At 40.8% G+C, this 26,483-nt stretch overlaps 1 protein-coding gene across 1 annotated transcript in view; it reads right to left on the bottom strand.

Moving 5' to 3' along the window:
- Positions 1 to 25,529, bottom strand: part of FER1L6 (fer-1 like family member 6) — a 59,047-nt gene extending 33,518 nt beyond the window's left edge. The window contains exons 1-17 of the mRNA XM_033082248.1: positions 25,462 to 25,529; positions 24,637 to 24,763; positions 23,964 to 24,018; positions 23,738 to 23,869; positions 22,958 to 23,020; positions 18,516 to 18,594; positions 17,139 to 17,295; positions 15,880 to 16,066; positions 14,118 to 14,310; positions 12,750 to 13,099; positions 10,007 to 10,115; positions 8,091 to 8,271; positions 5,031 to 5,151; positions 3,687 to 3,787; positions 2,898 to 2,979; positions 2,046 to 2,165; positions 838 to 990 (exon numbers count right to left, since the gene is read on the bottom strand). Coding sequence (XP_032938139.1) covers positions 838 to 990; positions 2,046 to 2,165; positions 2,898 to 2,979; positions 3,687 to 3,787; positions 5,031 to 5,151; positions 8,091 to 8,271; positions 10,007 to 10,115; positions 12,750 to 13,099; positions 14,118 to 14,310; positions 15,880 to 16,066; positions 17,139 to 17,295; positions 18,516 to 18,594; positions 22,958 to 23,020; positions 23,738 to 23,869; positions 23,964 to 24,018; positions 24,637 to 24,763; positions 25,462 to 25,525 — 2,274 coding nt within the window. The 5' untranslated portion in view covers positions 25,526 to 25,529. The remainder of the gene's footprint in view (positions 1 to 837; positions 991 to 2,045; positions 2,166 to 2,897; positions 2,980 to 3,686; positions 3,788 to 5,030; positions 5,152 to 8,090; positions 8,272 to 10,006; positions 10,116 to 12,749; positions 13,100 to 14,117; positions 14,311 to 15,879; positions 16,067 to 17,138; positions 17,296 to 18,515; positions 18,595 to 22,957; positions 23,021 to 23,737; positions 23,870 to 23,963; positions 24,019 to 24,636; positions 24,764 to 25,461) is intronic.
- Between the last annotated feature and the right edge of the window lie 954 nt (positions 25,530 to 26,483).

Raw genomic sequence — 26,483 nt, 5'->3', positions numbered from 1 at the left:
AGTTTGGTATTGTCTGTTCCTAAGGTAAGTCTTGATGCTGAAGGGGCTGTATAGTTGCAGATTATTTTATTTCATGCAGGCAAATAGTACTTTGCTTAGCAAGTACCTATGGCAAGTGTCTTGGGATCTTAGATGTTTTTATTTGCTCTTTAGCTGTGTTTTATGGGAGTATTCGCAGAATTCCAAGATGAAAAACCACTAAAAAGTCATTTTGTGAAGATACTGTTATCTGGGGTATCTGAGTTTTTTCCTGATGGTCACAGTAACAATTACATTTCATAATATTCCACTCTAGGTACTACTGGTCACAGTGCCTTTGTAGGAGTATATCCACTAGGACTTTCCTTCAATGGAATAAACCCATTACAGTATTTTGGACACATATTGAGCAAACTTAAGCATGTTTTAAATAGAAAGTATAAATAATTCCTGTATTACCCCTGAACACCTAGGTTTCCTCACTGACTTGCTGAGTGCTGATCTCTCACCAGTCTCCTCCCAGACTTTCATGTGCTGCATTCTGATGTTTTTGCCAGCAAAGAGGCTGTACCTTTTCTATTTGTTTATGTATACAGCCATTGATAAACAATGTTCTACACTTGCCATAACAAGTAGTGAGGGAATTCATTACTTGTACATCAAAAGCCTGGCAATGACAGAGTGCTTAAAAAATGACAAGCATAAATGTAAGAAGCAAATATTAATAAATGGCAGATACATATCTGTACATACTTTTACATTACAAAGATTAATCTGTAAAATACTATCTCTGGAAGAAATCTGAATACCAAATGCTCCCCAGGCACTACCTGTGTTTGCAGTGTGCCACAGACTTACTTTCAGGAAATGAGTTTTAATCTTCGCACAGTCCTTGCCTCTCTGCTCTTTCACTGGGGAGTAGAGTATGTTTTTTGCTGGGACTCTTGCGTATGCAACTCTTTTGTTGTTGCTGATCATCCAGATGAACACATCAGGCACTGTATTCTGTGGCTGTTAAATGAAACATATTGAACTAAAACCGAGTTCTTTCTACGAGCCACCACCATCATTTTTACCGAAACACTCTAAGAGCTGATGCCCTCATGGCTGCTGTGGAGTGGCAGATGTGCCCCTCAACTAAACGAGGCTGTCACTTCATGCTTTGCAGTCCACACTTCAATTTCTAATTATAGCTGAAGGTAAAGAGCTTTGTAGAGTGATTAAGGAGCACCTACTTCATAAGTAATTTCAGGAGAAACAAAAATTAAGGATCTGGGTATGGTGCTGTCCCAGGAAATAACTTAACCACAGACAAGATAAATAACTACCATGGAAATACCATTAATTTCAGCTATACCAGCAACCCAAAAAGGACCAGGACCAAGCTCAAACACTGGCATATGATCATCTTTTCTGCTTGTGACAATGCTCAGTGAGACTGCCTTGCCCTGTCCCAGGTAATGTTTCCTCAAGCAAAGCTTCAGTGTGGTTTGAAAAAAAGACCAGCCAAGGGGCTCTTCACTGAAGGAACTGTAAGCAGGGTCACTCTGTTTTAGGAATTTGTGTGTAGGATACCAACCATGCCACTGTGCCACTCGCTCTCTGAGACAGGGAATAGCCATGGCTCTCTTTGGTTTGCTAGCACAGGCAGCTCTCAGAGGCACAGCTTTCCAGTGGCTGGATTTTGGCCCAACCAAATATATCAATTCTTCTGTTATTCTCAGGCTAAATAATGTAGGCACCCTGAGCTCATATCACTCCAAATCCATGCAGGTGTCCATACAGATAGAGACATGAGTTCGTATCAGAAGGTTGTCTTCTCCAAGCAACCAGGTATGGGACGACCTTAATAAAAAAATTATATTTGTGGTGCATCCTCTCCATACCACACAACATTTCCTACCCTGGTTTGATAACAGCTCCATTTAATGCAAAAGAGAATAAGGTCCAGCTATCTGAAGGAGAGCTCTTTGGATAACCAAGCCATAAGTTATTCTTCATATGAAATTGTGAAAATCAAAGCCAAGTCCTGGATTTTAATTTTTTCTGAATTCTGTGTGGATTACCTCATCAGCCAAGAATCGAACTTTATCTATAAAACTCTGAGTCTCACGAATAATTTCATCCAGTGGCATCTTCTTTTTCTGCTGCTGAACAATTTCCTTGGCATCACTGGACATTGCTTCCTGCAGTGAGGAAAGATAATAAATACTTTTCATCTGTTATCAAGTAGTTTGAACTGGAAAAGAAACAGTCTTTGATTCAAGTTGAAAAGAGATGGGAGACACTTTGTGAAATGTTTCCTTGTCACAACAGAAAATTATCAACTCTTTGGAGCTGGACAACATAAAAATTGAATGTTCCCCATTTTGTCTTTCTTTGTCTGTATACTGCAGGTGCAGAAGTCCCAAAAAAACATGTGATTGCCACCTGGAATTTCAGGGCCTTGATCCTGACAGAAGGCACAATATTTTGTGCTACAAACAGTAAAAAAATATTCAGATGACCTCCATCCAGTTTGGTTTCTTCTCACTGGTTCCCTGGAGGAGATTACTAGGTCCAGGAATATCAAGGGCCAGACTTTACTAGTCTTGAAGTTTAGCACTACCACAGGAGTTAGATCACTGACAGTAAGTGTAAATTTGGTGCTTTTCCACTGAACTCAGCATCATTCCATTTTAAGATGCATGCATGAGAAAAATAATCTCATTATTATTATGCCTTATTGGTGTTTAAAAACAACATCTTCTGGTTAATTTTATTAAGTACAGTGGGATTTATTAAAATAAATGCTCATGGATACTGTATTCATATGAATTACAAAGCATTCCCATACAGTGCAATCAAATAGAAAATCAAATAGAAAAAATCAGTAATCATCACTGCATCAATGACTACAGGAAAAGAACAGCACATACCAGCTCTTGCTTGAACAACGTGAGCCTATTTTTGTCCAAAGCAGTGTAGTTGGGCTTCTTTTCAGCAATGACCATGAATGCCCTAGGACACAGGAACAACACAGTTTTTAAATCTGGTATTTTTTTAATGTGCGAATACTAATGTGCTAAAATAAATTGGAATATTCTGTGGTGGCTGCAGTACATGAACCAGGAGACAAAGATGATGAAAATCTTGCCTACAAGATTCAAGGTATGGAGTCCAAACCCTCTGCACCACACTTCCCAAAAATGGGTTAATAATATCTAGAAATAAGGAGTTATATCTATTTTTGAGCCCAGTCATGTCATTTGATAAAAGCCCATTGGATCTATACCAATATGTGTCATCCTTCGTTTTTATAATAGTATAATAATTTATAATTATTTTATAATTTTATAATAATATAATAATTGGATAGTTTTTGGGGGTTTTTTGGGTTTTTTTGAGTGTATCTTCACATACTTTATTATCCTACTTATCACATATGCAACATATTCTTAGAGTTCTGAAAGCCAAAATAATATGACAATGATTGGCAGTCATCTATTGTCAATACCGATTATGGAAAATAACAATAAATATTTTCTCTGTCTAAATAGAAAGTGTAGTTTGGTAAGGTCTTTGCTTTTATAGCAAAATAAATAAAATATATATCCCAGTAAGTTTACTGTACTTTTTAAAAATTATCATCAGTTTCCTTGTCTAGCCTTGAATTTGTAGCCAACATTAAATTTGATTTTCTGTATGCATCTAGTAAATGTTATTACCTGCTTTGATTGATAAAACCATTTAGGGTCTTCTTCATTTTCTCCTCAGCTGCAGTCTCTGAAACCTTGATCAAGTCCTTTACTTGCTCTAATGATTCTTCCTATGGAAAACACATGAAAAAGCCATTATACACAGAAGGGCACTTTGTCATTCTGCCAGTGTTACAGCACCGTTTATGACTAGCAAGAATGAGGGAGGTGATTTTGTGGCCTGACAGAAAGAACCTTTGATATTTCACTATACTTGAAGTGCAGAGAGAAAAAATTCCTGCATCATGATGTATTTTGACCTTTTCCAAGTCTTTCCAATTACTTGTCCAAGCTATTACTGTTTGGAGCAACTTTCTGCTCTTACTTCTTTGAGGAAGATCAATAATTTGGAAACATTATCCACTAGGTAGGAGAAAAAAATAGTTCTGCTTGGTTCTTTTTCTAATCCTGCTGCTCAACTTCAGCAAGTTGCTGGACCTGAATCCATATGTAGGGTCCATCACAAAACCTGCTGTTATCCATGAGGAATGGGGTCTGTTCTTAACAACTAAAATAAATATCTGGGTTTTTAGCAAGGCCTGTGGGTGTTTGGATCCACTGAAAAATATTATTTCTCCACTTATGTATATTCAGATGTTTAATATTCAAATACCTGAGTTCAAAATGTTTGATTATAAGTCACTGTCTTCTCCTGATACAACCTTGTGTAAGTATGATTCCATTGTTGTTGCTCACAAGATACATATGGATAAATGAGGGAAGAATCTGAGTGCCCTACATTAAAATATTCAACATTAGAAGTCACTTAAAAAAACCAAAAAACTACTTTCTTGGAACTGTTGATAGTCAACTTTAAATAAAGGTAGAAAAACCCCATAATTATGGGAAAACACTGTGACTAGGACATCAGAGTGACTGCCCATCAGATGATGTGCCATTCTGTCTCTGTCAATGTTTTAGAAAAACTAAGAGCAAATATTGTCCTTTAAGGAGTACCCAGCATAAATATGGCAAGAAGACATTAGAGGAAGAGCCATAGAAGATAAAATTACTCTGTATCTCATAATTTATTTGTTTGAATGTTTTTACAAAGAATAAAATATTGCTGAGGAAAGAAGGAAGACCTATGGCCAAAAAAAAAATAGTTGTGGTCAAGAATACTTGAGCAGTTCTAATAGTTCAAATAGTTTGGGGGAAAGAAAAAGGAAAAGGTTTATATCAACTACTTTCACAAAAAAATTAACAACAAGGAATGCAGCTGGGGGAAATTTTGAAGGTGTGATTTGGGAAGTGTGGCCTCCCACTGCTATACCTTGCAGAATACACGAGCCTGGGAGGATGGTCACCACTTACCAGGTGATCTGCCATTTTCTCAAGGGTGTTGGAAGAGTACAGCCGAAAGGTCTGGTTGCCCCAGTAGCTCTTCACACAGATACAGGGCTTCCTCTCATCATATGGCAGGTACTGGTAGTTCCTGTGAAAACCAGATAGGGAGCAGATCATGAAGGTGACAGAGAGTTCAAGGGGAGGCAGAGAAAAGGAAAGTTGTTTGGTGCTCTCAGAGCACAGAAAGCGTAGACACAACAGGATGTATTCTCACGTGCTAACAAGCAAATCCTGGAAAGGGTAAACACAAACATCACTTATGCTACCTGTGAGATCCCTGAGGAGAAAAATTTTAAGTCAATGGATCTAATTTCAGTGCTTTCCAGGGTGGGAGAAAAGCCAGACAGAAAGGTTCTGAAATACTATTAATGGTGGGAAACTACAAGGGAAAAAGGGGCAAAGATTAATATCTGATCACATCTTTAAAAGCAATGGTTCCACACACTGCACAGTGGGAGAGCCATGGCAGCCAACACCACATTACCACCACAAGATGCTCTTTTTCACAATTTGTGGAGACTGACATGCCCTCTCAGAAACTGATCTGCAAGGCCTGCTTAGTAAAAGTAATACAAAACTCATAATAATTCAGTGATAAAATGCACCCACTGCTCTCTCTTCTCACACTTTTGATCTTAAGTTGTCATATTGACTCTTCTTGTTACTCTGCTTTCTTTGTGTGTTCATATGCATAAGTGACTTGCACTGAAAAAAAAATAAGCAGGAGGCCAGCATAGCCAGAGTCTGTGCAGACCTGCCACAAAGCTGATGCTTTGGTTAGATCTGTAATAGGTACTGTGTCAAGTCTAGGTACCCGATAAACATGTTCTCCTCCTTTATATAAATACTGGAGTCTCATGAAACTTAATTGCTCAGCCACATTGGATTCAGCCATAGAGGTCTCCTCCTTTTCTGTACCAGGGGTGGGACAGTGGAGACCTCTTCAATGTGGATGAACATTTGCAAACCACTTCATGCTCTTCTGGCCATGGCTCCACTGGCCTCAGATAGTCTTAGGGATTTTAGATAGAACTGGCCACATGGGTTAAATCACCAAGCCAAGACCATGGAAATCAAATAACTCTTTTCTGTTGAGTGTCATATCAATGACTCCAAACTTCCACACATCTCTAAGAGGTTTATGTGTGAATTTTTTGCGTTTAAAAATATTAATATCTTCTCTATAACTTCATTTTACTGCTCTATGTGGTATCAAAAGAGAATTTTCCATTTACATTCTCTTCAATAACCTACAACATGATAAGGATTACCCATGGAATTTTGTGCACAGCAGAGCTACACAAGCCTTGAGTGTCATTAATTTTAGTGCTTTCAGAAGAGAGAAAATCAATTCAAAACCATCTCCCAGGGCCTGAACATCTTAACCTGAAATTCATAGAGCTTATGAACTTTTTCCTTGGATTTACTAAGAAGAGTATGTAGTCATTAAAAAATTCAAATGGAAAATTGTCATTTGATGTCTGTTATTCCCACCATTACAATTTTGAGGAATCGCTTTTTCAGTTTTAGCTTATCCTTAGTTTGTTTTGACATAAATGTGGAAAACTCATGGCAGTTTCATGGTGTCTGCTTTAGAAGTCTTATTGCACTGCCTGTTCCTTTAGTTAGTTACTGGTTTTAATGTCCCAAACATACTCTTCTTTTTGTTTTCCATTATTCATTTATGAATCTATAATGTGGTTTATCTAAACTACTAGATATCCCCATTAAGTACTTATTAATACTAAAAATATCCAGTGGTGAGACCACGAAGATGCCATTATGAGAAGACAGTGAAAAACTCATTAATTGGTATCTGTGGCTGACCAAACTGTTTTAAATAGCACAGGAGGGAATAAAAGACGCAGCATTCTGCATAAATTTGAGGAAAATGGATCTTTAATGAGAGAAAACTTTGTTAATACTGGAGCAAGCCAAGAAGCAATGAGCTGATTTGAAGAGTGACTCATTCTTTTACAGTGGTTCTTTAAATCTAAATTCTTGTTAAGGGAAAACTAAAAAATCCCAGCTTCTCTCAGGGAAGATAATAACCCTCTGCATGTACCCAAATTTGCAGTTCTGTTAACGAGGAAAGGCAACTGTCTTTCTATCAAGCACTGAGTTTTTTCTCCTCTCTTTTTTTACTTGCTGCAAAACCAGAATTTTTTACCATGATATTTTTTTTATTCTTGTTTTCTTTCGTTAGCTCTTATTTCATCTAAGTGAGCCATTGACTGCAGAAAAGAATGAAAGTGCTTTTTAAATTTAGAGACATCCAGAAACCAAAGAGATCTAGGTTGATATTTTCCTCCCGATCCTTATAGCTGTAGACTGCTTGGCCTTCTAAAGAATTACCATCTAGTCTTGGCAGTCACCAATACTGGGAATTGCTCTACCTACCAAAACAACAAAGAACATATTTCTTTTTATTAGCACCTTTCAAATGAATTAAACCTTTACAATTCTGTTTATAAACAAGGTTATTTAGAAGAACTCTTCTGCATGTTTTCATCCATTGTTCCATATCTTTTTTCAATTACTATTTCCTCCTGCCTCTGTTACTACTCTCTATTTAAGTCTGTATCTGTAATTATTAGCTCTAGAAAGTGTTCTGGGAAGGTGACTTTGCCTTGACCAGATTTCAGCATTTCACAAGTGACATTGTGCTTCTGGAGATGGACACTGGCTGGGTGTTACTTGTGATCACAGTGTGGGCCCTAAACCAGGGGTGGCACTGAAGAAGTTGCATTTTGCTGTAGCTTTCCTATGTACAGCTGCTGTAACACACTTTCAGAAAGGGCTCAAGAGCCCATGAGCCCAAGATTAGATACATATAAAATGGCTCAGAGCCTTTTCACTCAATGAAGACAAAAAAATTTACTGTTGTGGAAGATGTAATTGAGGACCTGAAAGTCTCCATTTCACACAAACTCTTTAATGCTGCCAGGGTTCATCAGTGAGTCCCACAGGATTACAAAATAAGAACCAGAGTCCTACATGATGAGGTTTTGAAACACAGATCCTCACCTGTTCCCACCTGTGATCAGTGGCTTCTCGGGAGGTGTGGTAGATATCAGGGGTACTCCAAGGTCATGAGAAATGTCATCTTCCCCCTCGTGCAGAAGGCTTTCTTCTGCTTCTCCATTGTGTGTCTTCTTTTTGCCTCCAGCTCCTGCTGACACCCCATCAGCAGTACTTCCAAAGTTACCTAGAGACCCAGGGTTACAGGAGGTGTCTAACTTGGAGGTGGTAAACATGAATGAGGTTTTTAAAAAAGAGAATGGCCAGTCATACCAGTGGAATGGCTTTGTCCCCTCCTGTTCATCTAGCTGTTTTAGCCACACCACAGTTTTTAAAGGTTGGGACAGGTTATGTTTGTCCCTGGAATGTCAGGTTCTGGAACAGTGCTTCCTTACCATTCCCATGTGACATACACCTAGCATATCACATCACTTAGTGATGTGATTCTCTGATTGCTGGCCCCCAGAACCTTCAGCTTTTGCTAAAGAAATTCAGAAACCAAAGATATTTCTATACTCTAGAGCCCTGATATGGGATTGATTCACACAGAAAATTTATGTCTTCTTTACAACACATGGATAATCATTTCAAAGTTTGATCTCAGAAGTGATAAACTCTTTTTCAGACAAGTAAATTTTGCATATTAGGGCTGCAGAGCTAGTAATAACAATACTTTGAGGCCCCAGCTTCAAGCCTAATGCCAGAAACTCTGCTAATGATACAATCATCTTCCCTAAAAGGATTTTCCCTTAAAGGGCAATTATCAGCACTGGGAAAGAGGTACATCCATCAAAACGATAATTACAGATTTTAAAAGACAGAGAGAAAACACTCCCTGAAAGAGAAGAATGTGCTGAATCACCCCCTATGACATCCTGATCTGGATTTTTGGTTCAGCCTTTCATGCAAATACTGCCAACTTGCCAAGTTTGGGTCCAAATTTCAGCTACACAGGTGGGTAATAGATGTTTGGGTCCAGAATTCAGAGCCAGATTCATCTTAAGTATTAATTTTGACAAGAATTACTGTAATTTCTTGCCCAAGTGTTTAAATGAGTTTCTTGTCACTCTCAGCTCAGCTTCCTGCTAAGTTTCAGCAGGAATCAGTATCAGTCACTGATTCCCCTGTTTTTCACAGCACCCCTCCCTGCACACAAAGCTGAGCACAGTCATGCACACGAGCACAAAGACTGCAAGTGCCAGGGTGCCTCTGTGCACCTGGAGCCTTGGTGGGTCTGGTACAGAGAAAATCAAAGCCCTGCAAGGGAAATGAGACCACTTCAAGCTTCTCTCTTAAGAGAAAGTTCTGCTTTGAAAAGATATACTCCATGTTCATGAAAATGTCTTAGTTTTCTCTTTAGTCTGCTTCCAGGGATAATTTAGCTCCACAATGTGGAGCTCATGGACTATGGTCCTGCTTCCCCCTGGAAGAGGAAAGGACTTAACAGGAGGATGTTGGGACAAGGTGGTGCCTGCAACTTGAGACTTGGCTGTACATCACCCCCCTGCCACACTCACAGACCCACAGGTAACTCAATGGGGCTGGCCAAGACAATGGACAGGGATCATCCCCCACAAAGGGCCCCCTCACAGCCAGGGACTAATGGACATCACAGAATGAGCTCTGCCTGAAGTAAAGTATCTGAGTTTGATCTCCCAAGTGCTTAAACACTGGCTAAGCTGCTGTATATATTGGGGGAGATGATTTGCATTAATACAGGACACTTGGGGAGTAAGACAGACAGGCATTAATATGTCCAGATTGAGTGTTATCCAGAGAAATGATAATCAGGGTTTAAATCAAATGTAAGCTCTACTCTGAAGCTGATTCCTGAGCCCTGAGACACACCAGTCAGTAACACCTATCATCCCCTTGCTCCTGAGGCTCCCTCTCTCCTTTGAAAGAAATCTTAATACACTTACCAACAGAAACCTCAAAGGTTATTGGCTTGTCCCCAGACTTCCTATCAATCATTGTGGCTTCAAAAAATGTCCCAAAGAGAAGGAATTCCTCAAATTTCTCTTCATAGATCTATTAGAGAAGGAGGAAAATGTTGGCATTTATTTTACCTTCTACTATTTTTTACAGCACAAAGTATATTTTTGGTTGAATTTTAAGGCTCTGCTAGGCTCTGTTTACACCTATTGGAGACCCAGCATCTGCTTGTGCCTGGCACGGACTCTCAGTCCAGGAGGGTCACCTAACACTTCTGATGCTCTTGGGTCATTACAAAACAAGCTATTAACCCCACGCCAAGACTAAACTCAAAGGAGATATACTTTATGATTTGACTTCTCCCCAAATTTACAACCCAAATCTCACAATCTTCCCATCCAAACCCTTCTCATTTCACAACACCTGCAAACTGAGGCCCATTAGGCAAGATCAGCACTAGTTCTTCTGCAATGTGAGGCAATGAATATAACAACAGCTTGACATGAATATTTGTTTCCCTGATTTCTGCAAAGCAGAGACAGTTTTTGACACAGCTCATGATCTCATTTTGAAAAACCTCTGCTACACAGCAAAAAAGATCATGGGTCTTCAGTGAAAGGATTAGCAGCATCATATATCAAAGTCAACAGCTCAAACAGATTGCAGCTCCACAGTAACTTTAGCTTTTTATACTTTTCCAGCATGAAACCCAGAGAAAAGGGTATCTAATAAAGCCAAGCCTCAGAGACTATGACACACGCATCTATCTCCCATTATAAAGGAAACAAATTTTAATATCTTCTTGCTGTTGGAATAGGTCAATAAAGTTGTGCTGTGGGGATGCATAATTTGCCTCTGCTGTCTCAGAGGTTCTATGAGACATTTTTTGCATTATTGGTTATGTCTCCAGTTCCTGCTTTTCCTTTCAGAGAGTTGTAATACAATTACTGTCTACTGTAGCACAAAGTACTGAATGTCACAACCAAAAAAATATCAAGCATCACTGTATCATGCTGTTCTTTTTTATTCATTCTCTATTTGAAACTGCAAAACAGCAGGAGGAAATAAATCCTCATTATTACTAGTAATGTTTGTTGGTGGGTGTTACAGCAGGGTTTGTGTCTCTGCCTGGGGTATTTAGCCAGGCCCAAGATCATAATGTCTGAGCTACTCATAATAATGGATTTCTTGCATATAAAGAAAAATCTATATGGAGATAAATGTCTTTGAACATCACCTGTATTGGTCTTCAGAGAAGAACTGAGGGACAGAGGTAATTTGCAACTATATGAGTAAATAAAGGAACAGCAGAGCACAAGTTCACACAACTGGCTTGCAATTATCCATGGCAGCTCTCTGCTAACACTGTCCTTGACCTGCTCCAGCCAGCCCTCAGGCCAGAAATGCCAGGGCACAGGCCAAGGAAGTGCCCTTCTCAAGCCTAGCATCTAGACCAAAGAACAATTGCTTCTTTCCTATTTACTTGTAGAGACAGAGTGGAAAGACCAAGAATCAAAGCTAATAAAGGACATAAACATCTTAAGAAGTGAGTGGGAACTCCCACTACAAAACACAAAGTTTTGACCAATGACACAGAATTATAGCATCATTGAGGCTGGAACAGACCTCTGAGATCATCAAGTCCAAATTTGACTGAATGTGCCCACTAAACTATATCACCCCATCTACTCATCTTTTGAACACTCCTGCGATAGTGGCTCCACCACTTCCCTGGGGAACCTGTTCCAAAGCTTAACCACTCTCTCAGTGAATACATTTTTCCTAATCTCCAACCCAAACCTCCCCTGGCACAACCTGTGGCCCTTTCCCCTGTCTGGTTGCTAGTTGACCAGGAGGTGAGGCCAGCCCCACCTCACCACAACTTGCTGTCAGGTAGTTGTAGCAGTTAGAGTGAAGTGGGAGAAAAATTGGTTATAAGAATATTTTTTTTATTGGCTTAGAAAAAAGAGCTTGCATATGCAGTAATTGCTCCTGCTCCCAAAGAGTGACGTGGTGGAGCTGAGAATCAAAGCTCAAACATTGGCTCAGCTCCCAAGCCCACACACCCTGCCACAACTGCCCAACCTTCTCAAAGCACCACAGGGCAGATTTTCCCATGATGTAATCCCATACAACAGGTGGAATTAGGCAAACAGTATCAGTAAACACTGGTTGAAACTGAGCACAGAATTTTCAGCTCTTCTTCTGAAGGGATTATCAGCCTAACACTAACACCACATTGGCAATGCAGTATTAAAGGGAGACTAAATCAGGCTAGACTGTATCTATCTCTCTGTATTTGCACAGATTCTATGTCAATGATTCTCTATTGATTTCAGTTGACAACTACAGATTTTCTTGAATGAATGCAGGAATTCAGGCTTTATAATTCCCAGCAGTCCACACTGGTTCTCTCTCCATTAGCAGACACTATGCCAGATAAGTTTCTAGTAGGACCATGTGGATGCAGCTAGTGCAAAAGGGATAAAGTGATAGGAGATTAAATTTTATGAACATCAAATCCTATTTGAGAGTTTTTTGAGTCACGGGTACACATTAATGTTCCATTTTGCTGTATTACTGTGGGGAGGTCCCAAGACTGTGAAGCACAGAGAAATTGTAGAGAGCACAAAAAGCAGTGTTATATGGCCTGACCCCAAATAAATACACCAGTGCCATTCTTGCAGGTTTAGAGACACATGACAACCAATCTCCCAGTACCATACTGACCTCTAAAGGCACATCAAATGGCTCGACTTCCACTTCAGTTGAGTTCGTCTTGTCTGAAGGAGAAGCTGACTTTCGGTCCTCTCCCGCTTTGTCAGTTTTGTCTTTTCCTTTGAGTGCTTTGAAGTCTTTATCTTTAGATGACAATTTGACATTCTTGATAACGCTTGAAAACTTTGACTCACGGGCTCCTCCTGAAAGTATCTCCACAGCAATCTCAAGGAAGAGACGTCCCCTGAATGAGACCCCTTCTCCAAAACCTTCATTAAGCTCCTGGTGGTCATCAATGAGGCTGTGGTTCCTGGGTGAGCCGTAGAGGTTGATCCAGGCAGGCCCAAAGGTAGGCAAAAACCCTGGAGATAACGTACATTTGTGGCATTTCTGTTGGGTATTAGTGTGCTCTCCTCACTGTCTACTCCAAGAAATCTTGCCTCTAACACCCCAAAAGCCAAACCTGGACCCATTTCTGAGCAGTGGGGAATCACTTCACACAGAGCACTGCCAGAGCACTGCTTTGCAGGGCAGTTCTTAGACACCAAGGGGGAAAACCTCTGCCAATACCCAACCAATTCTGCTGGGAGGGAGCTCTTCCTCAGAAGATGATGGTACCCCATGTGCTGGGCAGTGGTCTATTGCATCTCTTGAAAAAAGAGCTTGCTGCTGTAGGCGAAAGACTGGGACATGGCAGGAGAGGATGGAGGCTTTCTTCTTTAGGTCAGACTGTTTCAAGTCTGTGTCACTCCATTTATAGAAAGTTTTCTTTTATTTTCTGATTAAGGACTGAGATACACATTTAATTGTTAGGTTTCAGGAGTTACTGTGATAACTGACCACATGTCGGTCACACAACATAAACAAGACTATACATCTAGACTAAAACATCAGTGAAGACGCCACATAGTGAGCCTCTCCTCAAATAGAGGATAACACACTAGCCCATGGTGCCTCCACGGGCTGTGATAGCACCCAGCTGAGCCTTACCTAAACACTTGGCTTCCAGTGGGTAGGCCAAAAACACAAACCTGCTCTGCCTTTGATTTTTTATGATTTTCAGTTTGTGGCTTCATTGCTTAACAGAAATTTACATGAACTATAAATTTACATCTGTCATCCCCCATGGATTAGAGCAGGCTATTGCCACAGTCACAGAGATGGTACCAAATTATGCAGCAGCCCTTTAACAAGAACAACGTCAGACCCTCCATGCATTGAGCACAATGCATTAAAACATGAAATTAAGCAACAGAAGGTGTCTCAGAACCCACACTTGAACTCTGGACATTCCTAAATTAGGATTAGCCAGTGCCAAGATCCCATACAAGTAGATTTTAGCTAAAGGATATATTCTGGAACAGACATTTTTGACTTTACCTTTGTCACCATCTTGTTCATTTGATATTTTCTTCAAATCAATGAAGTGGGTGGCTAAGGCCACGTCATTCATGCTGCCTTCATCCCAGACCTGGATTTTGACTCTTCGACAGAGTGGAGGGAACATTTCCTTGAAGATAATCTGTTCGTGCCACACTGGGTCTGCACAGTTCTTTTGCACTGTTGTCCGACCCTGAAATGAAAGTCCAGCAAATTTAATTCCAGAGGGGTCAGACTCTGGAAAATGGCAATGAGTGCAGCAGAAATTGCACTTAGCAGCATCTCTCTGACCATTTTAAAAGCACAAATATCCTATCTTGAAAGTACTTTGGCTTTTCAATTACCTTTTTAATTTTGTACTCCATATCTAATAAAAGACCACACAATGGCTAAAGAATTCTCACATGGACACAGCAGAACCCAGAATAAAATCTAATTCTTCAGGACCCTTATCCACAAAACATGTCTGTAAAGCCAGACTTTGGCATTTCTGCTACAAACTGCACATCTTAAAATGTCTTTTGAAATATCTGAGTAGTGGTGATGCAGTACAGCTTTTCTCATAGAAGACTAAATTCATTACAGATGCCAGGCTCTGTGTAGCAATGGGATTACCTTAAATGAGGCAATTTATCTAGCATAAAATATGATTATTGTGGTTCATGTTCTGGAGATATGCCTGTCTGCAAGAGGGGTAGGTGGGAGCTATTCCTCCAAACCTAAGGAGATGGCAGGAGTGTGTCAGTCTGTGCAGTCACTGGATGTGTCAGGATTTACACTTTCACATTAAGTGGAGAGAACTGAGTCAGAAAACCCACCAACCCTCTCTATAAAAGCACATTTTTCACACCAGTGTGCAAACTCACATCAGTGACCCAGTCTTGTCTTCTTCAGGCCTGTATTGAGCCTGAAGGTGCTGCACGTGTTTGCCTGTTTTAACCCACAGTAGTACTTTGCAATTTGGATTCATGACACAACATGCAGTCAGCATCAAGAACCTCATTCTCATGCCTGAAACATCAAAAAAGGACTAACTGGAGCTGTCCCTAAGGCTTCCTTGCACATAGAAAGCACTGCTGGCATAAAACAGTTGATCCTTTTCTTATTTACACCAATAAACAAGACAGGCTCCCTGACACAGTGTTTCATGGTGTACCCCAGGGGAACCAGGCCCTGGACCTCCTCTCCACACCTCTTCCACAGTCAGAAGCCTCTCTAAACTGTAATCTGTCACACCATGTTTGATGCTGAAGTTGCCTAGGAGCAATGAAGCCAGGCAACACTGCCAGTCTGCTAAAATGCTTACTCCAGCCACAGGAAAGCTGGGAGGGTCCTGAATTTCAGTGGAGTAATTCAGAAATCAATGCACAGCCCTAAAACCTTGATTGAACCACATTCACTGATTTCAGCCCAGCTTCCTTATTTCACTCAAGGGAGACCAGAACATAGCACTTACTTAATACTGAGCTGGGTAAATCTCTGTCTTGCAACTCAATGTTTTAGTAACAGTGCTGCAGAATTCTCTTTCCTCTCCTGCTGCCTGCCTCTAACCTACTGCTGTGAGGCTGGCATTAGATCTGCTGGCCTGAAGTGTCTCCACGACTTTACCTCTGCATAATTTAAGAACTGAACATTTCTGATTATCAAGATACATTTTACCCAATTTGTGTAAGCATAAATTGAAGGAAGCCAGACTAATCACCTGCCTGTAGCACAGCTAATAGGAAAGGCCTACATTTGTGATCAAGAGGATCCCAATTACCATTTGACCTGCAAACATGACCACCACATAGGGATCCACAAGGTCCTTACTGTCGCCTATGAATGCTTTGGTGACATTGGCCATGATGCTAGAGTTCATCTTCGGAAGTCCTTCTGCTTTGTAAATTCTCACATAAAATCTGGCCCACGGTCTTTCAGATGGAAAACCTTTGGGGATCAAGAGATTCCTGAAAGGAAAAGAGAAGCTGTTTTCTTAAAATTGAAAACTTGGAAAATGCAGTGGTATTTTTGCCAACAGCATGGTGACCTTGGGTTAGCAAGCACCTGAGAAGACACAAAAAGGTGTATGAATTTACTTTTCAATCTGAACAAAAAAAAATATTTTTGCCACAAGAAAATTATATGGCGTTACTCAGCAAACTTGTGTATGTGACATAGAATCAGATCCAGTCAGATAAGGTTCTCAGGGCCTTGTTCAGTAAATTCTGAATATCTTCAAGGACAGAGATTTCCCACTCTATTGGGGCCCTTGTTTCATTTGACTGTCTCCATGGTAAAAAAAAAGAAATCTGTTCTGAAATTTTGTTGTTCTCACCTGCTTTCAAAGCTTCTTATCCTTCTACTGAAAAGAGCCCATCATCTGAAAAGAGCCAGTCTCTGCCCTCTTTGTGTATGATGCTCCTTTAAGTGATCTCCTTTAGCTCAAAAAACCAATACCCACCACCTTTGCCCATAGACCACATTCTCCAGACATACATCAGCTTGGTGATTTTTCACAGACTTGGCCCAGGATGTCAGTATTGACCAGAAATACTGCTTCAGTAAAATTTAAAGTATGATGGTAGCATATTTACTACCTTGAACTTCTGTATTTTACAAGGAGAATGCTAATGCACTTGAGTTTATCAAAGGACATGGAAATATCCATACACTCACATCTGAGAGTGGAGAATAGGCTTTCCTCATATTTTTTCTTCTTGCTTCACTGCTTTAAGAAATCATTAATTGGTTTCAGATCAATGAAGGTTCTGTCAGGGGTAATTTGGACCTTAGCCAGCAGGACTTGGTCAATTCTATCAGCTGAAGAGAAGTGACCCTAACACGCCCTCCAATTTAGATGAGAGGATTGTAAAAACTCTCTTTGAGCATGTGAGAACAGCCAGGTGTGCAATGTTATCCAGCAATTAACCCCAAGTTAACAAGGAAAAGACTGAAATGAGGGAAGAGACTAGTTAAGGCACCTAATATGGAAGAAAGCAGTAAAAGAAACAAACAAAACCAAACAAATTATTGCAGTACTTTTCAATCTGCTCCTCAGTATCAGCTGTTTTCTGTGCAGCTTGTATTGCATCACCTTTCCCCGTCACACTGAGGTCACACTTCAGGTACCCCTTGGCTCCTGTCCTAATGTCAGCAGGGTCTGTGAGAAGTGCCCACTTGTCACAAAACTGATGACCTGTAAGAAGGACAAGCTTAAACACTCAAATAGAGGCTATAAAAACATGCAAGTATTTTCCTCTTCACTCCCAGAAAAGGTACATCAAAAGTTTGTGCTGAAATATACTATTAACCAGACACTTCTACAGGGTCCAAAATATTTTGTGATCAAAAAGGCAAGCAAAGGATTGATCCACAGCTTGTCAGAAACAAGCTTATTTTCATCAGTGTTTACTGAGATCAATGACTAAAGACCAGTGGAAGCCTGGGTGAGATTTCAGCAGCTCTTGCTGTGACCCTGTTCCAACAACCTGTCAAGAAAGGCCCTAAGATCTTTGGACATCACCTTGAGTGAGTAAAGGAGTGGGAAGGACAGACCACAGTGTACCAGGAATATGAGCACAAGATCAACCCTCAGACACCACCCTCCTGTTAAACTGTGAGCAGGAGATAAGGGACAGAATTCAAGATAACACAGCCTGGGCATGGACGCAGATTCTCATTTCAGATAGGCCATTCCCCTCCACTGACTCTTACCCTGCAGACAGGGTGGCCCGAACGACTCTACACTCTTGCTATAACATCTACTTGATGTGACATCTACAGCAAGTGGCCTAAGTATGTTCCTTCCCAAAGAAGAGACCATGTCCTTGAGTAATTATGGAAGAGAAAAAGGCACTTGTTTCGTGCATGGTTGTAAAAAACACCAAAAGAGAGGTAGGTGATCTTTTTTAGCTTCAAATTTCAGAAAGCACTGAAGTGCTCTGAAGATGACAAGTCAAGTGGATCCATGGTCATCTCTTTGTCATCTCCTCTCTCCTGTTATGATCTGCTTCTCCTCTTGTCTTGTGCTCTCCTCACCATCCCTGCCATCTCCATCCTGGTCTCCCTCCCCCCACTGCTTCTACCCCAACACAGGTGAGAGAGCTTTGGATGCTCTGTAACAAATAGCACAAACGTTTGTAGAACATTCAGCTGCCCACTCTGATCCCTTAATGAAATGCCATCCTTGAAAAGTGCTGCCCACCAATGGGCAGACTGTCAAGGTGTTTTCAGTGTTGAACTTCTTTCCGACAGTTTGGCTGGTACTCTGCTATCCAAATAGGAACATAACTCTTCCAAAAGCTTTAAGTTGGTGTAAACCACAACCATCTGAGTGGAAAAGCAACACAGCTCCTTCTCCTTCCCTGCCTCAAATCCCTCTGAACTGACAAAAAGAGCAGAAAATGCACCACTCACCAGGCTGACTGTACACGGTCCCCAGATCCACTTTAAAGGAGCCTATCAACACACTCCCAATCAGTTTATTGTGCATAACCTGTAAGAAAAAAAGCTAGTTAAAGAATGTCAATATCTCACTTCCCAGTCAGCCTAAGAAAGAGCATCTAAAAATCACATTTAGTTCATAGGCAATAAGCAGCAACATCCAGCACCACCCAAAACTGGAAGCACTTAGCCACAGCAGATGCAGCAGGTATTTGAAACATATTCTTTACCCAACATTGTGCCAATTTAGAAAATAATATAATTGCATCTGAGTGAAATCACACAGGTTCATCCCAGGTTCCTGGGATGTAGAGAGCAGGAATTAGATCGATGTTCCTTCAGAGCAGGTGCAGTTACATTACTTACCCTGGCAGTTTAAAGTAAATCATAATGAATATAAACACATGGGACATAACTGGCTTCACACTAGGCTGCAGAACTCCTATCACTTTCTGTGCAATAGCTGAATTGCCATAAAAAACTGAGTACACTCGGAGGAGAAAGGATTTAAGTGTTTCTTGGCAACATTTTAAGATACGTATAAACCAAGAGACTGAATTCTAATCTACCCCCCACAATATTAATGAAATCAGAGAAGTGATAGAGATGTAAATTAGATGGCAAGCAGGCCCCAGTGAGTCTGTCTCTGTATTCTTCCTGCCAAACGATGAATTTAATTTAAATCAAATTTAATTAATAATTTGCAATTGCCATGATTCCCAGACCTATGTATTTCTGTGTCTTGTTTTCAAATGCTTGCATGTGGTTCAATTTACAGACAAGGCAGAGGCTTTTTCTAAGGGAAGATTTGCTCTAAAGCTGCATTTCTCAAAAAATGTGTCTCACTTGGTTTCAGAATAGCTTAAAAGGTTGAAACCTATTCCTTGGTTGTGGAAAAGCCTCTGAAAGAGGCTGAATTTTCTAGAACACCTTGACCAAATTGCAAAGAGAAACTAAGCTCTTTCAAGTCCACAGAAGTTAAATTGAAATATTGGAAGTAAACAATTAAGCCTCTGATCACATTTCAGGAGTCTGGAGTACATCACATCCTCTCTTTGCAATATAATGTCCTTCCCTGTTAAGTTGCAACTGTGCCACTGTGACCTAGGGAACACACTCAGGTGTCCTTGGTAATCCCTCACTTCAACATTGGAGCAGTTTCTAGAGCTGAAAAATCAAGAGTGGACAAAGGAGAAGTTTTACTTTATTATTAAGCTGAAAAATTAAACAACCTTCATGAGGAAGAGGAGTTAGTATGAAGTCAATGCTTCATGTATGAGTACTGCTTTTCCTCAATGCTGTCAGGTCCCATCATAGCACTGGACCCTCCCTCTGTGAGGTTGGATCAGAGCACACACATGGCTGGGAAGAGCCTTGAAATCTGTTGGGTTTCTCCCTGAAGCCAGGCAATAGTGCAGCTTTGGAGGGAGTACTTGGGAGTGCCCAAACCAACAGATCCAACTAGGATAGATTAAAGGGGGAAGAAGCTGTAGCCTTTCTGTAGGAAAAAAACCCCACAAGGTTCTTTAAGACTCAAAACCAAGATGAGGGTACGTGGTGAGTCCAAAGTGGTTCTGTCTCATTGCTCTCTGTTCATTTCCTCTCCATCACAGCCTGTCCAGAGACGTTAAATGTTACGTGTGTAAAATTCACTTCTCTGTCTTTGAGGTTTGCTTTGTGAAATGTAAATGCCCCTGTTCCACTGAAATGATGCAGGTTTCCACTCCCTGCAGTACACATTGCTTTTAAAGCTGAGGAAATAACTCACTGCTTCTGTCAAACACTCTTCATCTTTTCTCATCCTTTTTTTTTCCAAGCGTGTTTTCTTCTAATGTAACAAAGCAAGTGAGCATGAAGTTTATAGCAAACACCTCTTGTCTTCTCTGAGGGAGAACATCATATCCACACCATTCTAATTAAAGATTGGTGTCTTTTCACACTTGACTGTAGATGACTGAAGGATTTTCTTCAGATTTTCTGAATAAGCACTAACATGCAGAGTGTTACACTGAGGAATATTTCAGTAAGGGAGATACAGGTTTAGCACAGAAGGGTCACCTCAGTTTTACCATGGTATTACTACAAGTTTGCTGAATTGTGCAAGATAATAATGAAGAAAAAATCTAGAAATTAGCAGGTGCTGGGGAATTGAAAGTCTCATTTTTCTCTCAAATGCAGGGTTTGAATACAGCTAGACTAAGTGCCAAACTGATGGACAAGGGCACTAATCTATTCTGTTTTCCTTGAGCTTCCATATGCAGATGAGTTCATTTCTACAGATTAAGCAAATTCAGTGCATTAATTATTGCTAATAATGGAGGCTGTCAATCTTTGTTTCTTCTTAAGTAAGATTCATGCTAAGCAAGTGCTGTGAAAGTTTCCATCCCTCCGGGTTTCCTTCTTTCCCAGCACACACATTTCCTCTCTTTGTTTCTATTCCCCTGATAGATTGCATTCTCCAAAACTATGTTGCAAGATAATGAATCTCTGTTTTCAGTAGCATGCATGAGCACTACCCAAGGTTGTTCACTGTTGTTACTGAGCTTTTTCCTAAAGTCATTTTACCTAGAAGACCTTTAATTTCTTAGTGTTGCACCTTCATCAGCTACAAATAAAATAAGTTTGCTGAGCCTGATGAAACTGTGCAGATATAGAGCAGGTAATGGTGACACATTTTCCCACATCCCCACTGAAGTCAGAAACCTGGCACTTTCCCCTCCACCACTGGATATATGTAATCTTTATCAAAAGAATGTGAGATTGGCAAGACTGGCCATATCTCACAGAAATATAATTGTACACCCCCAACAGCATCAGCATCACACAGGAGTTGGTGCCTTGGCACTGTGCTGATGCACAAACCATGTCTGAAGCTGTGATATGTCACAGCAGTGAGGTAATAATACTCCCATGCCATGGTCAGCCTGTAGTAAATTCTGTCCTCACAGATGAGATCAGATCTGCAGATACCTTATGTAGTTATGAACTTCATCTATTTGAGGTCTGAGTGTGATACAGTGGATTTTAATGGAACTTTAGGATTCTTTTGTCAGTTTACTCCCAGAATTGAAAACCTAGTTGTCCAGTTGTCCATGTATAAATGAGCACATTTCATTCTGTAGCTGGCAAAAGTCACTCTGTAAGCAGCTCAGAAAAGCAAGTAGACAGTGATGTGTCCTATAGCTCCTAAGCACTGCTTGTTTCTGTCAAGCTCAACCAGCACAGACCTTTTCCTGGTATATATTATTGAAATCGATAAAGCACTCCAGAAAAAAAGAACTTTTCCTGGAGCAACAGCACTCTGTTTATTTGCCAGAGAAATAGCTAATAAAAAGAGTTCATGAAGTCACAGCTTGTGATATTTCCAAATAATACAAATACAGCACTGTCCAGAGTCTCATGAGATCTTTAATTCCTTAGCAGCTTTTCTGCATGTGGTGATGAGTTTCAGACAAGATGATCAACATGGCTCCATAGACTTGGCCTTCCAAACTGCACATCATTATCTAATGTTCCAAGTCCAAGAGCATGTGTGTTTTCCATGAGGACAGTTCTGAGATGTCACAGAATCATAGAATCATTTAGGTTGGAAAAGATCTTTAAGATGGAGTCCAACCATGAACCGAGCACTGACAAGTCCACTACTAAAGCATGTCCCCAGCTGCTATACCTACATGCTTTTTTAATCCCTCTGGGGATGGTGATTCTACCACTTCCCTGGGCAGTCTATTCCGATACCTGTCTACCCTTCCTGAGAAGACGTTTTTCCTAATATCCAATCTAAATCTCTCCTGGTGCAACTTGAGGCCATTTCATCTTGTCCTTGTTACGTGGGAGAAGAGACCAACCCACACCTGCCTCTAACCTTGTTTCAGGTATTTGTAGAGTAAAAAGGCTCCCCAATAGTTTTGCTGGGACTTTAGTTGCAGTGAGCAGCCCAGTCTCATGCTAATAGCAATCAACCAGTGACACTCCCAGACAGCCCAAGAGCCCCTGCTGAGGAAAAGTGCCTGCAGTAGTCCAGTTAATTTAGTTAGAAACAGTTATATCTGAGGAACTGATAGAAACCAGATGTTTGAACCAAGTGGCAGCTTGAAAATTAGATGGATGAAGACTAGGAGGAGAAGAAGAGAGCTAAGCTGAATTTTCTCATTCTACCTTGCAGTTCACCACACCCCCAGTAGTGTCCCTGAAAATGCAGACTAAGTCTTCCTTTTGGGTGCGTTTCTTCAAATCTCAGCTGACTCTCCTCCTTATCCTCTCCTGTGTCTTCTTTCCTATACTTCATGCTGATTTTCTAGCACTCTTGGTACCTAGAATTATTTATTTTAAACTACATGAAGAATCATTAGAGTTGAAGTAACACAAATAACAATGACCTTTACTTACTGTGCTAAGCTTTCCCAGGTACTTACAGAGATGTTGATTATTTTGTCAAACAGCAACACCTGCGGTCCAACGAAATCAAACATGAAATACTGTGGGAAGAGGGGACAGCAGATGAGAATCATCCCTGGGCAGGTAGCCAGCACTGTCAGCTGCTGGTTCAGCATTTTGTGTTACTGCACAGAGCCCTGGTGAGACACTAGGGGTGCTGGGTGGGCAGTGGTAACAAAGCAAAAACTCCTTCTATGCCACTGACTTGTTTCTGCCACGACCCGGACTTATTTTCTACTCCATTCCTTGCATGGCTGCACAAGATTTGCTTCACAAATGCCCATGAACATCAGTCTGCTCCAGAAGGTTTTGTCAAAAGGGACAGGAGGCACAAGGAAAGGATGTGGTGGTTTTGGGGGTTGTTTTGGTGTCATTTGTCACCAACTGGAACAAATATATGTCAGGGAAAGGCTGAAACCATGAAACACTAGAAAAGGGAGTGGAGGGGTTGGGGAAGGGGGGTGGTGTGCAGTGTAGCTAAAGCTCCCAAATGGATGATTTAAAAAACTGGAGCAGCAGTGGGAATAATGCAGAATGTGCTGGAGAGGGTGAGGAACAGGTTGGACAGACCTTGAGAAGAGAAAGAGCAAACAGATCTAAACTTAAGGGAGCTATTGCTCTGCTTTGTCTCCTGGAGACACCTCCCTGCTCAGACGTGGAAGCGCTGCAAACTTAATTCATCCCCTAATGAGCTACCAAATGGCACAGTCCACCCAGAACCACTGAAGAAAGTGTCTTGTTTAAGAAAAAGCACCTACTTCATTGTAGAAAGGGGCATTTGTGCCCTCCTTTACTGTTGTTTGCTTCTTCTCATCACCAATCTCGATGATCACCATGGGGTCGATGTTCTCGCCCACCAGCTGCCTGGCCTCGATGATGGTGATGGCAATCTGTGGGGCACAAGGACACCAGGGACACTCCTGGGCTCAGCTCCAGCCTGCCTGGGAATTCACAGGCACGTAAGGGCTGTCACCCCCTGCTCACCTGGTAGCTCTGAGATTTCATCTCCTCTTCATGAATTCTGGTCACCAGCTTTGCCCTGTTTAAATGAAATAAGAAGTTTTTAGACATCTCTGAGCAAGAGCTGGTACTTGGACACACACTGGAAAGACTTCTCAACGGTAAACAAGTATTATTTATGGCAGACAGCTTTGTTGTGAACTGTTAGGCTTGATTTCATCAGCAGAGACCATCTCTGTCTTTCTCATATACTTTTTGATAGGGAAATGTTTTTCATCCACACAAACCAGTGCAGCTACCTATCATGCACAGGAATGATTTCACTTGTTGATCCCATCAAACCTGACTCCATTCCTCCCTCAACTGCATTCCTCTCCTGTTTGAAAAACACAACTACACTAGCTCTTCTCTATATAGAATGCTGCTCCCTTTGGATTGTTTTGTTTAGCAGAGTTCCTTAGCACAGCTGAGGCACACTCAGGATGCATTTCAATCTCTTCCTGCACTGGACAGCCCCTGGTGATATCACTGAGCTGACAAGTGCATTCCACTCTGTCATGTGGCAGAGTGGGAGTGAAGGGATCACTGCTGTCAGCAAATGGATTTTCCGTCAGATGTTTTGTTTAAGGGTAATCCCCTTCCTGGGAAGAGTGGAAAAGGTGTTTAAGGGGATGTTACATAAGCCATGAAAGAGCACCTTTTCCTGTTTGGGCTTAAGGATCCAAAAGCACTGGACAAAGCCTCACTGTTCATTAGGTCTTCTGCTGCATCTTCCTGTCTTCCAAGAGTGTCATGGAGAAAATTTGCAGTTTCATCACGATCACCTGATAAACAAAAGAGACAAGGAAATAAAACTCATGTCTGTTTTCTAGTAGCAAAAAGTTCGCTTGGAGTAGAGAAGTGAATTTATCATCATGAACTGAATATTTTATTTATTTGGGTGTCCCAGTTAGAGATACTCTTGTGGTGTGTATTGATCAGCATTGATTACAGCAGCAGCTCCCTCCTGTGCAGTATCATTTACCATATCTGTGTGGCTGTAGCCACTCTCCTCACCCTGTGTGCACTCACAACAGGCACATGCACACTACTGAATAAAGCTGCCAGCTTTATTGAGCCAGCCCACCCAGCCACCACAGCCGAGGCAGGTTTTGTGTTTACGGTTTCTAAAAGAAGCAGAACTTCTGGAGAAATTACACACTTGTAGTAAATTATCTACCTGTAAAGTAGAAAAAAAACCCTCAAAAATGTGCCATCTCTCTATGGTAAGAGGCAGGCTGACATTTTTAGTTTACCATACAGAGCAGTATGAACTCACAGGATCTGAATGTGAACTTCATGAAACAGTTAATGCAAAAATAATTAGCTGTCTGTTTATTTGGAAGTGATAAGGAGTTTACTGCCTGTCTTATCAATGCTAAGCCTCGAGACACAATTCAAATGAGTTCACACGAAATCAGATCTAAAATAATCCCCCACCACCTGCTCATCCCTGTTGCAATATTGATTTATGAGGCCTTACCCAATGCGTCTTTGTTTGCAATAGTCAGCCCTTTCTCGCCTTTTTTCTTCTTCTTCAGCTTCATGCCAGCAAACAGCCCCTTTCTGAAAAAGTAAAGAAAATTGATCAGTGCAGTATCTTCAAACCTATTTTTTTCTGTACTTTTATCTACAGCAAACAAGAGAAAGCTCTGACTTTTTGTTTCATCTAATCTGTCTTATTTTTTAAAATTTGGCCATGTACAGGCAAACATAATGTGACATGAGCCAAAACTTCTGTTCAAACCAAGATGGCAAGATGCAAAGAAGAGAAATCAAAGATAAGTTTCCAGTCTACTGACTTCCCACACGTGTATTTCATTCCTTACACTGTGACAAGACCAGAGATAAAAGGCAGATTAGAGGATCCAGAACAAAAGCAGTTTTCCACTGAATTGAGATAAAGTTATCTGTGTAAATATCTTGGTTACAACACCCACCCACGACATCCATGGTATCATGGCACATAGGCCACATAACTTAGGTAGTTCTCACTCCCCTTCAGCAGCAAAGCAATGAACAAGCCTGAACAAGACGTGTTCCTCAAGCTGTGTTAGAGATGCTTCTGCCTAGCATTAGTTCTTCCAAGGAAATATATATGCCACATGTTTCAGCAGGAGAAACAATCTATGCTGCTTTAGAATTTTGTGCTACTTATACTGACAAACAAACCAAGTGGTGAGAGCCAAACGCAAAGGATTTAATACAATAGCAGCATTTTCCAGGTTCTTTGTTGGCCACAAGCATGCGGTGACAAACATTCAGCAAATTTTTTTCCCCCTGTCATTAGAGGATTTGTTTGCCTAAATTATTGTAGGTATAAAAATACACCTGGAGAAGCACACAGTCCAACTAGCCAAAACAAGCAAGCATCTACAAGCTGAGTAAATCTGATTGCAATCAGTGCTCAAACATCTGAAATCATCTGCAAACTCTAGCTGTGGAGGAAAAGATACTGCAAACTGGAAAAGGAATTTGGAAATGTTTAAAGGTTGTATTCAGAGC

The sequence above is a fragment of the Catharus ustulatus genome, chromosome 1, assembly GCF_009819885.2.
Source record: "Catharus ustulatus isolate bCatUst1 chromosome 1, bCatUst1.pri.v2, whole genome shotgun sequence".
In the NCBI taxonomy this organism is placed as follows: Eukaryota; Metazoa; Chordata; class Aves; order Passeriformes; family Turdidae; genus Catharus; species Catharus ustulatus.
This window is presented reverse-complemented; position numbering and strand designations above follow the sequence as displayed.